Source organism: Misgurnus anguillicaudatus, chromosome 5 (assembly GCF_027580225.2).
Source record: "Misgurnus anguillicaudatus chromosome 5, ASM2758022v2, whole genome shotgun sequence".
NCBI classification, from domain to species: domain Eukaryota; kingdom Metazoa; phylum Chordata; class Actinopteri; order Cypriniformes; family Cobitidae; genus Misgurnus; species Misgurnus anguillicaudatus.
In genome coordinates, this window is record NC_073341.2 from 25,023,426 (window position 1) to 25,037,315 (window position 13,890).

General features: G+C 38.0%; 1 protein-coding gene across 2 annotated transcripts in view; it reads left to right on the forward strand.

Moving 5' to 3' along the window:
* slc16a1b (solute carrier family 16 member 1b) overlaps positions 1–13,259 on the forward strand; it is a 29,361-nt gene extending 16,102 nt beyond the window's left edge. For both annotated transcript variants that reach the window (XM_055167804.2, XM_055167805.2), the window contains exons 2-5: positions 2,706–2,989; positions 8,457–8,600; positions 8,812–9,594; positions 10,622–13,259. In XM_055167804.2, the coding sequence (XP_055023779.2) occupies positions 2,773–2,989; positions 8,457–8,600; positions 8,812–9,594; positions 10,622–10,860 (1,383 nt within the window). In that variant the 5' untranslated portion in view covers positions 2,706–2,772 and the 3' untranslated portion in view covers positions 10,861–13,259. The remainder of the gene's footprint in view (positions 1–2,705; positions 2,990–8,456; positions 8,601–8,811; positions 9,595–10,621) is intronic.
* Positions 13,260–13,890: the final 631 nt, after the last annotated feature.

Genomic DNA, 13,890 nt, shown 5'->3' on the forward strand with positions numbered 1-13,890 from the left:
GTGTGGTTTGTGGTATATATTGACACCTGCATGCCATTAAAAACACAAGAACATCAACGTCTTTTGTTCAGCCTTTTCAGTGTGAACCGGAGGGGATGAACACTGCAAAAATCATACAAATGAATGATGATGACAATAAAAACTATCTGACATGTAAGAAGGTGGGAGTGGGGAGTAAAACATTCTCAAATGACTATCGTAGATTCCATAGTATGTACTAGGGATGCTCCGATCATGGTTTTTGAAGCCGATACAGATTACCGATTTTTTGTCTTCGTGATCAGCCAATACCAATGCTGATACAGATTCATCAAGCTGATGTGCAAGCTTTTTGATGACACTAGCTGTTAAAAAATTTTCTAGATGAAGTTATACTACAGATGTTGCCTTTGTTATATTACTGAAGTAATTTGGTATATTATTGTTTTAATACGGAATCAAATAAGCACAACAAATATTTCTTATGCAAAGAGAAATTTAATATATGGGGTTGCTTCTTATTGCATTGAGAGTTGATTTTAAACTTTTATGCTATGTGTATATGTGTCTGAATGGTGTAGCTCCCTTTTATCTTTCTGAACTTAAGGCCTCAGGTCTGAGCAAAAAGGGGTTGTTGGTTTTCCGAGGACCAAGCTGAAGCAACAGGTGATCAGGCTTTTTTAGTGGGTGTTCCTCGGCTCTGGAACATTCTTCCAATCCATTTCAGATCTGCACCCACCTTAGGTTCTTTTAAAAACTACCTAAAAATTCACTTCTTAAGTGTAAACTCTCTGAGTTTAGATTTTTGACTTTTTTTATGTGTATATTGTTTTGTGATGTCCTTTTATGATGTGCTGTTTAATGATGCGTTTTTTGCATTCTCTTAGGTATTTATTGCTGTACAGCACTTTGGTACAACATCTTGTTGTACATCTGGTACAACTACAAACAAAGGCTTATGTCTGCTAAAAGTACTGAAAATAAAACACTTCACAGGCTGCACTGTGTGAATTAAATATACACGCATTTGTATGGAGTACAACAATTGTGAAAAAGTGAAGTGCAGAGAGTGATTTTATTGAGAGATGAATTAGGTTACTGTAGCTTTAAGACGTGAGAGAGATCGCTCTGACAGGCTGCTGTGTAGAGCAACTTTGACTGAAATAACCACTCGTTACAACCAAGGTATGCAGCAAAGCATTTGTGAAGCCACAACACGCGTAACCTTGAGGCGGATGGGCTAAAACAGCAGAAGACCCCACCGGGTACCACTCATCTCCACTACAAATAGAAAAAAGTGGCTACAATTTGCACGAGCTCACCAAAATTGAACCGTTGAAGACTGGAAAAATGTCTGATGAGTCTCGGTTTCTGTTGAGACATTCAGATGGTAGAGTCAGAATTTGGCGTAAACAGAATGAGAACATGGATCCATCATGCCTTCTTACCACTGTGCAGGCTGGTGGTGGTGTAATGGTGTGGGGGGGTGTTTTCTTGGCACACTTTAGGCCCCTTAGTGGCAATTGGCCATCGTTTAAATGCCACAGCCTACCTGAGCATTGTTTCTTACCATGTCCATCCCTTTATGACCACCATGTACCCATTCTCTGATGGCTACTTCCAGCAGAATAATGCACCATGTCACAAAGCTCGAATCATTTCAAATTGGTTTCTTAAACATGACAATGAGTTCATTGTACTAAAATGGCCCCCACAGTCACCAGATCTCAACCCAATAGAGCATCTTTGGGATTTGGTGGAATGAGCGCTTCGTGCCCTGGATGTGCATCCCACAAATCTCCATCAACTGCAAGATGCTATCCTATCAATATGGGCCAACATTTCTAAAGAATGCTTTTAGCACCTTGTTGAATCAATGCCATGTAGAATTAAGGCAGTTCTGAAGGCCTAAGGGGGTCAAACACAGTATTAGTATGGTGTTCCTAATAATCCTTTAGGTGAGCGTATATGTCATAAGTTTTAGAAAGGTGAGGCATAGAGGAGCAACAATAACAGTACAGTATGTAGAAACCAATGTGTTTTTAACCCTTAACTTGAGTAAACACATTGCAATACACCAAATACCCCAAAATAACATCATTATATTACCCCTTTATATCAAAAGATCACAAAGAAAGTCACTTTGAAAAGACCTCTCATTTTTAAACACATTTAATAAAACATATAATATACTACATACAATAAAAAATTAATCTTTGAAAAAATAGTGTTCTCCAACTTGCATTGTTTAAAATGAGAAACACTAAGATTTCTATTTGGCATAAGTTAAGGGTTAGTACAGGGTAAAGGATCATGTGTAAGAAGTGTGCGTATGTAAAGGCATCTGAGCCAACATTCCAATTCTTTGGCTTACCTACATGGAAAGGACATTCGATTTGTTTGACCTTACGTCAGGAGTTGTCTGTTTGTAGTAGTATTATCAGTCTAAAAAGTCTTGTATGTTTGTGTTTTGACATCACCCCAGTTAAAAAGTAACCGATTGTGGCTAATTTGCTCAAACTACAAGCTGTTAACACAATGTTTGTTTGTTTGCAAGCTTTGATGATACATGGTGTACTCTACCCTTGCTCATGTTGCCCTGTTTGTGTGGATATGTTTCTCTGTCAGGACTCGTCAACAGTGGTGACACCGTCTGAAAGATCCCATTTGATCGTGTGCATGTTTATTTTGCAAATCTCAACATCCATCTCTTTCTCTTCCCACAGACTGATCCAGAGTGCCTGAAGCTCAAAATTTTCTCCTTTTCATCTTCATCACCGTGCGTGGGTAGCGATGCCACCAGCGACAGGAGGGCCGGTGGGGTACACGCCTCCGGAAGGCGGCTGGGGATGGGCGGTGGTCGTAGGAGCCTTCATCAGCATTGGGTTTTCCTATGCCTTCCCTAAGTCGATCACAGTCTTCTTCAAAGAGATCGAGGTCATCTTCAATGCCACCAGCAGTCAGGTGTCATGGATATCTTCAATCATGCTGGCTGTTATGTATGCAGGAGGTCAGTCTTATTTTGTGTCTGTCTCAGGAGGTTTTGTCTGCTTTGGTAGTTAAAAAAAACTTGAGAATCAAAATACAGCTGTTTAAAACTTTGACCTAAATTTTTGTTGTGACTGCGCTACTGATGTGCACCGTAGGACATCACATTTGCGTGGTTGCTTGTATCTTCCAAGGTTTTTATACAGTTGATAGGTTTACAAAGGAGAGGCAGGCGTAAACTTGTCTAAGCCAACGGTGTTGCAGTTTAAAGGACCAGTTTTTTGCAGTGCATTGGAGCGTTTTGTTTGTTTTATAGTAAAGTATGTCAATAAAAGTAGTACTCTGCATATGCTGCTGAATCATGCAATGCTATATTACTGTACGACTGACGTTTTAAGACCAGACTGCCACGTCATAAGTGTGTGGGTGCGGTGGGTTTCGGTTACTGATTTCATGTCTTTGAGTTGAACAAGGTTTGGGCTTTCCACACCCACTTACTATTTTATGCACATGTGACTCTGCACGTAGTCTGAAGTCAACAAAGAGACTTTCATAGACACCTAGCTTGTGTATGTTTTGGTTTGATTTCTGTGAATGAATGAAAAATGTGAATGAAAGTGCATGATTTTTAAAGAAGTGATGGTTAATTTTAACTTATGTGAATGAATATGCTATGATGGAGTCACTACATTTTAATCAAATTATTGATTATTTCATACCCTGCAAATGGGCAACAGAAAATGGTGTCACATTAAATGGGTGTTTTGAATCTAAATAGTATAAAAATTGAATTCCATAATGAATACTGAAAAGTTACTATTGTTTTTTTTTTACTCTATCCACCTTATTTTTGATGTATATGTTTGCGACGCCATCTTTGAGCTCCATTGTGTAAGGCTGCGTCCGAAACCGCATACTGTATAGTAGGTACTGAATTAGATGAAGTACCTACTTACTTGGCATTAAAACAGTAGGTACTGTATAGTATGAATCCTGGTAGTATGAATGAGATTCGGACGTACTACATCCGCCATGTTGCTACATCACGTGACATACGTCGTCATCACGTCATGTCATTTCAGCGCGAAAACCGCAGCGTGCCTCTTCTTCTTCGTTGGATAACTCCTCGTCCGGGGCATCATGGGATACTGAAGCGTCCATCGTATGCACACTGCAAAATCTAACCGGAAGTAGTAGGTCATCCGGGTACTTTTCGCATACTGTTTTTCGAATACTATGTATTCGGACATACTACTCGCCTCGCCTACTGCTTTTCGCGTACTATATAGTACGTAGTAGGCAGTTTCGGACGCAGCATGAGACTTCTGGTGAGCCACTAAAGCTAATGGTAGTCGTATTACGACGTGTGCGTTTAGATTGCCTTTTTAATGTTTATTATGAAATCCAGGAAGACCAGCTTTTTTGTGCATTTAGTGGTTGCCATAATAGCTTATATCAATGCAGTAAATCTCTACAAAACATTGGTTTTAACCATAATACACACATGAGCTGAATGTGTATGTGGCACATGTGCATCCATTATCCACACATTCATCCAGTTAATCTTTCATAGAAACTGCCAGTGAACAATAAATACAGTAATTGTTCAAAAACAACTAATATTAAGTAATAGTATCATGTAATAGTAGTTTAATATGTTTATTATGGTTTCATCAAAAAACTTAAAATGTGTTAAATGAGAAAGATGCTGCTGACTGTCGGATCGATTAAAAAATTGTCCATGGGACAGTTTAAACTATTGCCTGAAAAGGATAAAAGCACAAAGTCTTGCTATATTCCATGTACAAACACTCGACTGACTTTCCCATTGTAAAGACACTGCTACTCTGTGCTTTTAAATTTGCGAATTGAAGACCCATCACCTTCGAGCAACAACACAAATCTTCATATGATCTGTCAGGCTACTTTAATTTTTTCCTCAAGCTGGGTCATACATGGCAGGTGTAGTAAATATTTACCATAACTGTTTCTATTCACGTTTTATACGTGCTCCCACACCACACTATTTTTCTACCTGCTGGCTGTTGAAACGGACGTCTCACAAAGAAGGGAAATGCGTCACATACTTCCACGTTCAAAAATAAATAAGGTGGATAGGTGATCGCATGTCAATCTGTTGCTCAAGCAACTTTTTTCTATACTATTTGCATGCGTTTAAGTTCGCCAAACCTGAACTTTCACAGCTGAATGCAGATTGCATGCATACCATGTGTGCATCTGTGTTCAGATAAGCATGAATGTGAACTGAGTGGAAAGCAAAATCTGGTGTGGTCGCTTTTTTATTTCCAGCAGTTTCCTTTTGCCAGAAGGTCAAATCCAGTCACATTAAGTGATCAGGGTTTTTTCCTGCAGTGTTACGTGCCTTACCTACTCACCTTGGCTAACTTTAGTACTGATTTAAAGTGATGCTATATAAAAAAAGATTTTTCTGTTTGGTGTTGTCCAGTCCTGTAGTTTAATATTTTTTATTATGTAAAAACACCTACCAGCTCAAGCACTATAATTGTGTGTGTGTGTGTGTGTGTGTGTGTGTGTGTGTGTGTGTGTGTGTGTGTGTGTGTGTGTGGATGACTGGTGTCTTTGTAAAGCACCAGACCTTCCAGTCCCTCTAAATAATAAAGTCTGCCAGAATGAATTAATTTGAGGAACGTGACTGTGTTAAACAGATGGCTTTGAAATCTCTAGGGCTACAATAAATTTATGACACGGTTTCTGCTCTTCTTGATGTTAAATGTTTATGCAAAACAGCGATAGTGACATTCTGAGGGGGGAAGATTTACTAAACTTGGCTGATGCAACTGTTACATCGTGCCAAACTTAATTATTCATCATCTCTTCAAATTCTTAGGTTTTTTCATTCGTGCTTACCACATTGACTAAAGAACTTCTTTTTAAGGCTGTGGTGTCTTGCCTTGTATGTTAAGTTATTCAACTCGTTGCCAAAGTTTAAGGGCTCCAAATGGGGCCTTTCATAAGCACAGCAGTGACACAGCAGTTTTTATTCACCAATAATCTTCTGGTTATTTCACATTTTAAAACATTTGACTTCATTTTTTATAATGTTGGATTAAAAAAATTCAGCACTGTTTACTGTGATTTACAGTACAGCCTATAAAGTTAACATTTAATGGTAGAAGGTATGTAATGCATTTCATTATTTGTTTGTGAATGGGAACATGCTCCTGAAAATTTATTTTGGGTTTTGTCTCATACGAATTGTGTTACGGGTAAGTTAATCTTAACTATATTCACTACAGCATTCGTCTCAGACACGCATACAGATGAATGAACAGTTCCTGTTCTGTGCTGGTCCTGGGTCAGCCTTAGTTTTGCTGATGATGGTTTTCTCCATTGACACATCACGTGTCTGTCTGTGCGTGTATCACATCACGGTTTCCTTCCTCTGAATCATCTCTCACATCCTAAATCATTCATGCTTTGTCGTGATGTATTTATGGCTGCTCTTATACTGCCATCTAGTGGTAGAACAAAACAAAAAATCCTGATTTTAAAGGGGACATATCATGAAAATCTGACTTTTCCAAGTTAACTTAATCCATGATTAAGTGCTATAATTGGGTTCCCAGTGCTTCTATAAACCTAGAAAATGTGGAAAAAGATCAGCCCAGTAACTTAGTTTTGGTAAACTACTCTGAAAGCATGTGAAAAAATAGGTAATCGAAATTTGGCTCCTGTTGTGATGTCAGAAGGGGATAATACTGGCCGTTAATCTGCACTATCCAACCACGGCACTGCCATTTAGTACAGAGATCAGCTCAATTGCATTTTAAAGGACACAGTGGTAATTGTAACATGCTATAATAAAATATCTTTATGGTATTTTGAGCTAGACCAGTGGTTTTCAAACTGGGGGCCGCGAGATGGTGCCAGGGGGGCCCCAGTTTTATGACATTTTATGAAATACATTAATCTATCATGAATTCTGTGTAATTAAACCTAAAAAAATAAGACTACTAACCAAAAGCACTACTTTTTTGTATTATTTAATGTTTTTTATTAAAATGTTGAGTTTTAGAACAGTTTTTTGTCACAAATTTTCTTTGGGGGGCCGTGAAGGAATGCACCATACATAAGGGGGGGCCACATGCTGAAAAAGTTTGGGAACCACTGAGCTAGACCTTTACATGCATACTCTGGGGACACCAAAGATATATTTTACATCTTAATAAAGTCTTGTGAAATGTCCCCTTTAAAAAATCTTGCATGAAATATTATTGTTATATATTATTTTTACTGATAAACAACTACATATTCATTGTGCTGTGTATGATTGGAATGAGGCAAAGGAATAGTTTTCCCAAAAATGAAAATTCTCTTTCTCATGCAATTTCTGATGTATTAGACTTCCTTTCTTCAGCTTAACACAAAGGATATTTAAAATGTGTATTAAAATGCTGTCATGTTATCTCATATGGGAGCCGTTGTGGTGAAGCTCCATTTGTCTTTAAAGGGACACTCCACTTTTTTTTCAAAAAAAAAGCTAATTTTCCAGCTCCCCTAGAGTTAAACATTTGATTTTTACCGTTTTGGAATCCATTCCAAAGTCGATCTCCAGGTCTGGCGCTAGCACTTTTAGCATAGCTTAGCATAACCAATTGAATCTGATTAGACCATTAGCTTCGTGCTAAAAAATAACCAAAGAGTTTCGATATTTTTCCTATTTGAGGCTTGACTCTTCTGTGGTTACATCGTTTACTGGGACTGACGAAAGTTAGAGGTTGCCGTTTTCTAGGCTGATATGGCTAGGAACTATACTCTCATTCTGGCATAATAATCAAGGACTTTGCTGATGTAACATGGCTGCAGCAGGCGTAGTGATATACGCACTGCCAAAAAATAGTCCCCTTGGTTTCTTTCAATAGCAGGGGACTATTTTCAGGCGCTGCGTAATATCATTGCGGCTCCTGTAGCCATGTTACAGCAGCAAAGTCCTTGATTATTACGCCAGAATGAGACACATCGGCCTAGAAAATCACAACTTTTAGTAAACAATGTAACTACAGAAGAGTCAAGTTTTAAATAGGCAAAATATCGAAACTCTGGTTATTTTTTTAAAGCGATAGTAATGATCTAATTAAATTCAATGGATTATGCTAAGCTATGCTAAAGTTGTACCGCCAAACCCGGAGATCAGCTGAATAGATTCCAAAACGGTAAAAATCAAATGTTTAACTCTAGTAGTGCTGGAAAATGAGCATATTTTCAAAAAAGTGTAGTGTCCCTTTAAGGTAATACAAATGATAATGGTATGTTAAAATGTAATTGTGAGAGAATGCTTTTCATATTTTGAGCTTATTTAGCAATTGATATTTTGCATATTCATGGCAACATTCAGATATTCAAATTCAAATATGGTTTCACATTGATCATATCAAATCTCATTGATTCTTGCTTGTCTTTGTCTTTTTAAGCTCATGTGTTTTAACCTACTTGTGTTTTCTCAACAGGACCAATCAGCAGTATTTTGGTGAATAAGTATGGTAGTCGGCCAATAATGATTGCTGGCGGCTGTCTGTCTGGAACAGGATTGGTTGCCGCATCCTTCTGCAACTCCGTAGAGGGTCTTTACTTCTGTGTCGGAGTTATAGGCGGTAAGAACATTGAATGACACTTAAAAAAAACTTTTTTAACAGGTTAAATCCTATAACATGCTTTGGTCCTTTTCCTCTGTGAATTTCCAATTTACAATATGTCTCATTGTGTTTATAAATGCTCTGGAGTGATACAGAAGTATATTTAAATGCTAAAAGTATTCAGTCTCCGTTTCTAATTTGTGCTTCTTTCATTCTCCTCCTTTTTTAGGTCTGGGTTTGGCTTTCAATCTGAACCCGGCATTGACCATGATTGGAAAATACTTCTACAAGCGGCGACCAATAGCCAATGGCATCGCGATGGCGGGCAGCCCGGTGTTCTTGTCCACATTGGCGCCACTGAACAGCTGGCTGTTTGATCAGTTTGGCTGGAGGGGCAGTTTTCTCATCCTGGGCGGAGCTTTGCTGAACTGCTGCGTAGCAGGATCCTTAATGCGCCCCATTGGACCCAAACCACAACCTGTCAGTTCTACAAACGATAGGGGAGAGAAAAAAACTGTCATGCAAACCATAAATAGCTTCCTGGATCTGACCTTGTTCACTCACAGGGGCTTCCTGCTGTACCTGCTCGGAAACAGCATCATGTTCTTCGGCCTCTTCGCGCCACTCGTCTTCCTAAGCAACTATGCAAAGAGTAAAGATATAGCCAAGGACAAAGCAGCATTCCTGTTGTCTATCCTAGCCTTCACTGACATGATCGCTCGGCCATCCATGGGCCTAGTGGCCAACACTCGCTGGGTCCGCCCACGCATACAGTACTTCTTTGCCGCGTCCGTGATGTATAACGCCATCTGCCACCTGATGGTGCCGTTCACCACCGATTACATGGGCTTTGCCATTTATGCCGTGTTTTTCGGCGTGGCATTCGGCTGGCTCAGTTCTGTGTTGTTCGAGACCCTGATGGATCTCGTTGGTGCACAGAGATTCTCCAGCGCTGTTGGCTTGGTCACTATTGTGGAATGCGGGCCTGTGTTGCTGGGACCTCCTTTGCTGGGTAAGGATCCATGTTCAGCTTTTCATCATGATTGAATGAGTACTTAATGTGTTATAGCATCTTAGTATAAAAGGATTAGTCCATTTTCTTAAAAAAAATGAATAATTAAAAGATAATTTACTCACCACCATGTCATCCAAAATGTTGATGTCTTTCTTTGTTCAGTCAAGAAGAAATTATGTTTTTTGAGGAAAACATTCCAGGATTTTTCTCATTTTAATGGACTTTAATGCACCCCAACACCTAACAGTTTTAATCCAGTTTAAAATTGCAGTTTCAAAGGTCTCTAAACAATCCCAAATGAGGCATAAGGGTCTTATCTAGCGAAACGATTGTCATTTTTGGCAAGAAAAACAAAAAAATATGCACCTTTAAAACACAACTTCTCGTCTAACTCCGGCTGTGTGACGCTCCAGTGCGAAAGTAATTGCATAATGCCGTGGAAAGGTCACATGTTACATATATGAAACGCACATTTGCGGACTATTTTAAACAATAAACTGACACAAAGACATTAATTAGTATCATTTGACATACAACAACATCGGAACGGTCCTCTTTCTTCACACTTGTAAACACTGGGGCGTACTTTTGCATACGTCATCTGTGACCTCTTGACGTGAGGTCGCGCTGGCGCTTCACACAACCGGAGGAAGACGCGAAGTTGTGGTGTAAAAGTGCATATTTTTTTATTTTTCTTGTCAAAAATGACAATCGTTTCGCTAGATAAGACCCTTATGCCTTGTTCGTTTAGAGACCTTTGAAACTGCATTTTTAAACTGCATTAAAACTTTTAAGTGTTGGGGTCCATTAAAGTCCATTAAAATGAGAAAAATCCTGGAATGTTTTCCTCAAAAAACATAATTTCTTCTCGACTGAACAAAGAAAGACATCAACATTTTGGATAACATGGTGGTGAGTAAATTATCTGGATTTTTTTTTTTTTTAAGAAAATTGACTAATCCTTTAACAGTCACCCTGTATAATAGAAATTGCTGAATCTCTTTCTCTGTTTATCCCCTTGCAGGAAGACTAAATGATATCCACCATGATTATAAATACACATATTATGCATGTGGAATCGTCCTGGCGATAGCCAGTCTGTTCCTGTTTGTGGGAATGGGAATCAACTACAGACTAGTGGCGAAAGAGAAGAAGGAGGAGGAACGAAGAGCCAAGCTAGAAGACCGAGAAGAAGAGACAAATCTAGACAATGACTTGAACGAGAAGGCGAAGGCGGCCGACAGAGAGGCGTCTGAAGCGTGAGCCTTCATTCCCGAAAAGTATACAGACGCTATAACGGATCAACAATCCACGTCTTCCTGTTGCGACTGTCCAAAACAACAAACACAAAATTGAGTTCCCCTTTATCCTGTCTCCTAACAATTCAGCCAATGTTAAAAACAGCACGAAGGACTTTCGGGTGCCAAGGATTTTTCTCTATTTTCTGCTGTCATAGACACTCATGTGGTCCTATACAAACCCACACTTTAGATGTGATTTTTATTGTGATGCCTACATGCATACAGGAGTTTCTCTACACGCCTTTTTCTGGTGTGTTATAGATATAATAAGCGCATTCCTAGGTTTTAGTTTTATATAATCAGACTTATACAGTTCACCAGCCTTTAGGCAATGCACAGACCCTGTGTCAGCACTGCCATGTGAACCGAGCCTAGATTCGGGAGAAGAACCCTTTTAATGTTTTTTTTTTTTTAAAGATATAGGGTAAAATGAATTATTGGACTCTAAAGGTCAAGTAGGATTGTTTAAAATTTAGTTTAGTGTTACGTGTGTGTATTCTGCTGTTCTGATTGGCTAGTAGAGAATACTGCCAGGCTTTGTTTTGTCTGGATTTCACATACTTTAATCATAGAGATTTTTGTGTATTCTGTTAAATACAATCTGTTCAGGTTGCTTTTCACTCTAAAGCTCAGAACGCTGTGTGCTTTCTCACTAATATGATGATGATGTCACGGCAATCTCAAGCACATCGCTTAGCATCTCATCACTCAACTGTGTTCCTCTGTTACCATGGAGATTTTACAGCATTGTGAAACTCCTGCACTGCTCTGAGCAAGTCTCGCTTTTTGCTATGAGCGATTCTCAATTCATCTACGTAGTCAAGATGATGTTTTCTGAAAGAATAAATGACACTAGGGAACACTCAAATAGTGTCTTTCCATTTACACCTTTGATCATGTTGTGACCACGCGTGTAAAAGCTAAAGGCCGCTCTGTGCCTTTAAATGGGTGCCTTTTGATCTACATTCAAGTGTATACATGTATTTAAGCCTAACTATACTAACTTTTAAACCTGCTTTTTAACAAGTTTGTTTTAAATTTCAAGAGGTCGAACTATTATTAATGTGATATTTTGCTTTATCCATCATGTTTGGGAGGATTAAGTGTGTTACAGACAAATTCCAGTATGAAGCCTTCAAGTTCTGCTATATAGATAAACTGCTATACATTTAAGGAACAGTATGTAGGATTGTGGCTAAAACTGATATTGCAATCACAAAACTGGTGGCTAATACAAAATGACAACATAAACATCAGTTGGGGGCTGCAACTCCACTTTTAAAATGACAATATCCTGGCCAGACCACTGTTGTCAGTGATTTAAGTATTTGAAATGAAAATTATTTCTTAATGTCTAGTGACATATCAGGGCCATTTTATAATTAATTGATAAAAATGTATTACATACTGTTCCTTTAAGTATATGAGTTTAATCTATATAGCAGATTTTGAATATCAACAGTTGCTTATTTGCACAATGAAAGTGCTTTTTGTATAAACAGAGAGATTATTCCTAATGTTTTCCGAATCGATATTATAGCTTCAGAGCACATTTACTGAGCTTGTGGAAAAACACACAACCCTCCTGCAGCTATAGATCAAGCTACAAAAAGTTTTGCAGATTGTTGAAATAACTTGTGTGACAGTGTTGATTCAAGAGGGATGCAGTTTGTCACCTTGAGGCCACTTAAAATTAAGTGACATGGACTGGCTCTACATTAACAAAAGGAAGGAAACATCACCCCCTCTTGGTTTCCTAAAAACATTGCGAGCGACTCAGCCGCAAATGTGACTAAAGTAATTTTAAGTAAACAATATTGTGTAGTTATTTTTTAAGATATTATTTTTAGTAGATCTACAGCAGGTGCCAATTTTATTGCGCACTTTAAATGAGGGTAAAATTAATTCATACTCATTCTTTTTTCAGTAGAAATGAATTGGACTCTGTCCTGTGGGATTCTGGTGTGCCAGAGTTAGTAATGGGATCTTAGCATGGCAAAGCTCTGACTGAGCTTCTGTTAAACGGTCATACGAGTTCAAATTCTGTGGAATTTTATCATTGGTTTTTAGCAGGTGATCATTTGGAGAAAAAAACTGCTGTGCTGAGAATATGGGCAACCCTGAATTTTTTTTGTCTTGTCATGTAATACACAAATAATACTAACCAAGATTCATTTAAAATGTCTTTTTTTTCAAGACTTGACTGAGACAAAGAAAGAGAGGGTGGAAAATGTTTGAGATTGACTGACAGTGTGTTTGAGCACAAAAATTCCATCAATAATGAAATCACGTGTGAGATTTTGTATGTTTTGATGTTTTGTCTGGATGAGCAAATCAATAAACCTTTTCTAAAAACGTAAATTCAATATTAAAGAGTTTATTTTTTTATGTGTACAGGAAACACCACAACAAAATGAAGACAAAAGTGCACAATACACAATGATTTAATTGCAAATCTGCTAGTACAAGTGCACAGCAAATTTAGCAGAGTTAAAATTACGGTGTTAATGGAAATATAAAGAGTTCGGAGTTAATTTAACACTGGATTGAGTTAAAACTATTTTATTTAACTCTATAAAAATAAAGAGTTGGTGTCAAAACAGAGTGTTACCACTTTTAAAAAAAAATTAACTCCTACAGTGTTTTGTTAGTGGAGTTTGTTAACTCCTAGGGTGTTAAATAGAGAAGACCTCCCACTTTTTACAGCACACACTGAACCGTGTTTTTGGATGATGCAGTTCAAGCAAAAGGTCATCTCTTTTACTGTAAATGGTAAGTAAATGTTCAATAAATAACATTTTGATAAATAATATTTGAGAGTTGTGAGGTGTTATGTTTTATATTGCTGTTAGTATCAAGTTTAACATTAAGAGTCATGTGTTATTGTCATTATATGAATGCAGCAGTTGAGTTTAGGTCTTTAGGAATTTAGCCTCAGATGGAGCAATTCATACTCATAATGTTTTTGGGTGTTTTTTGTTGTTGTTTTTTG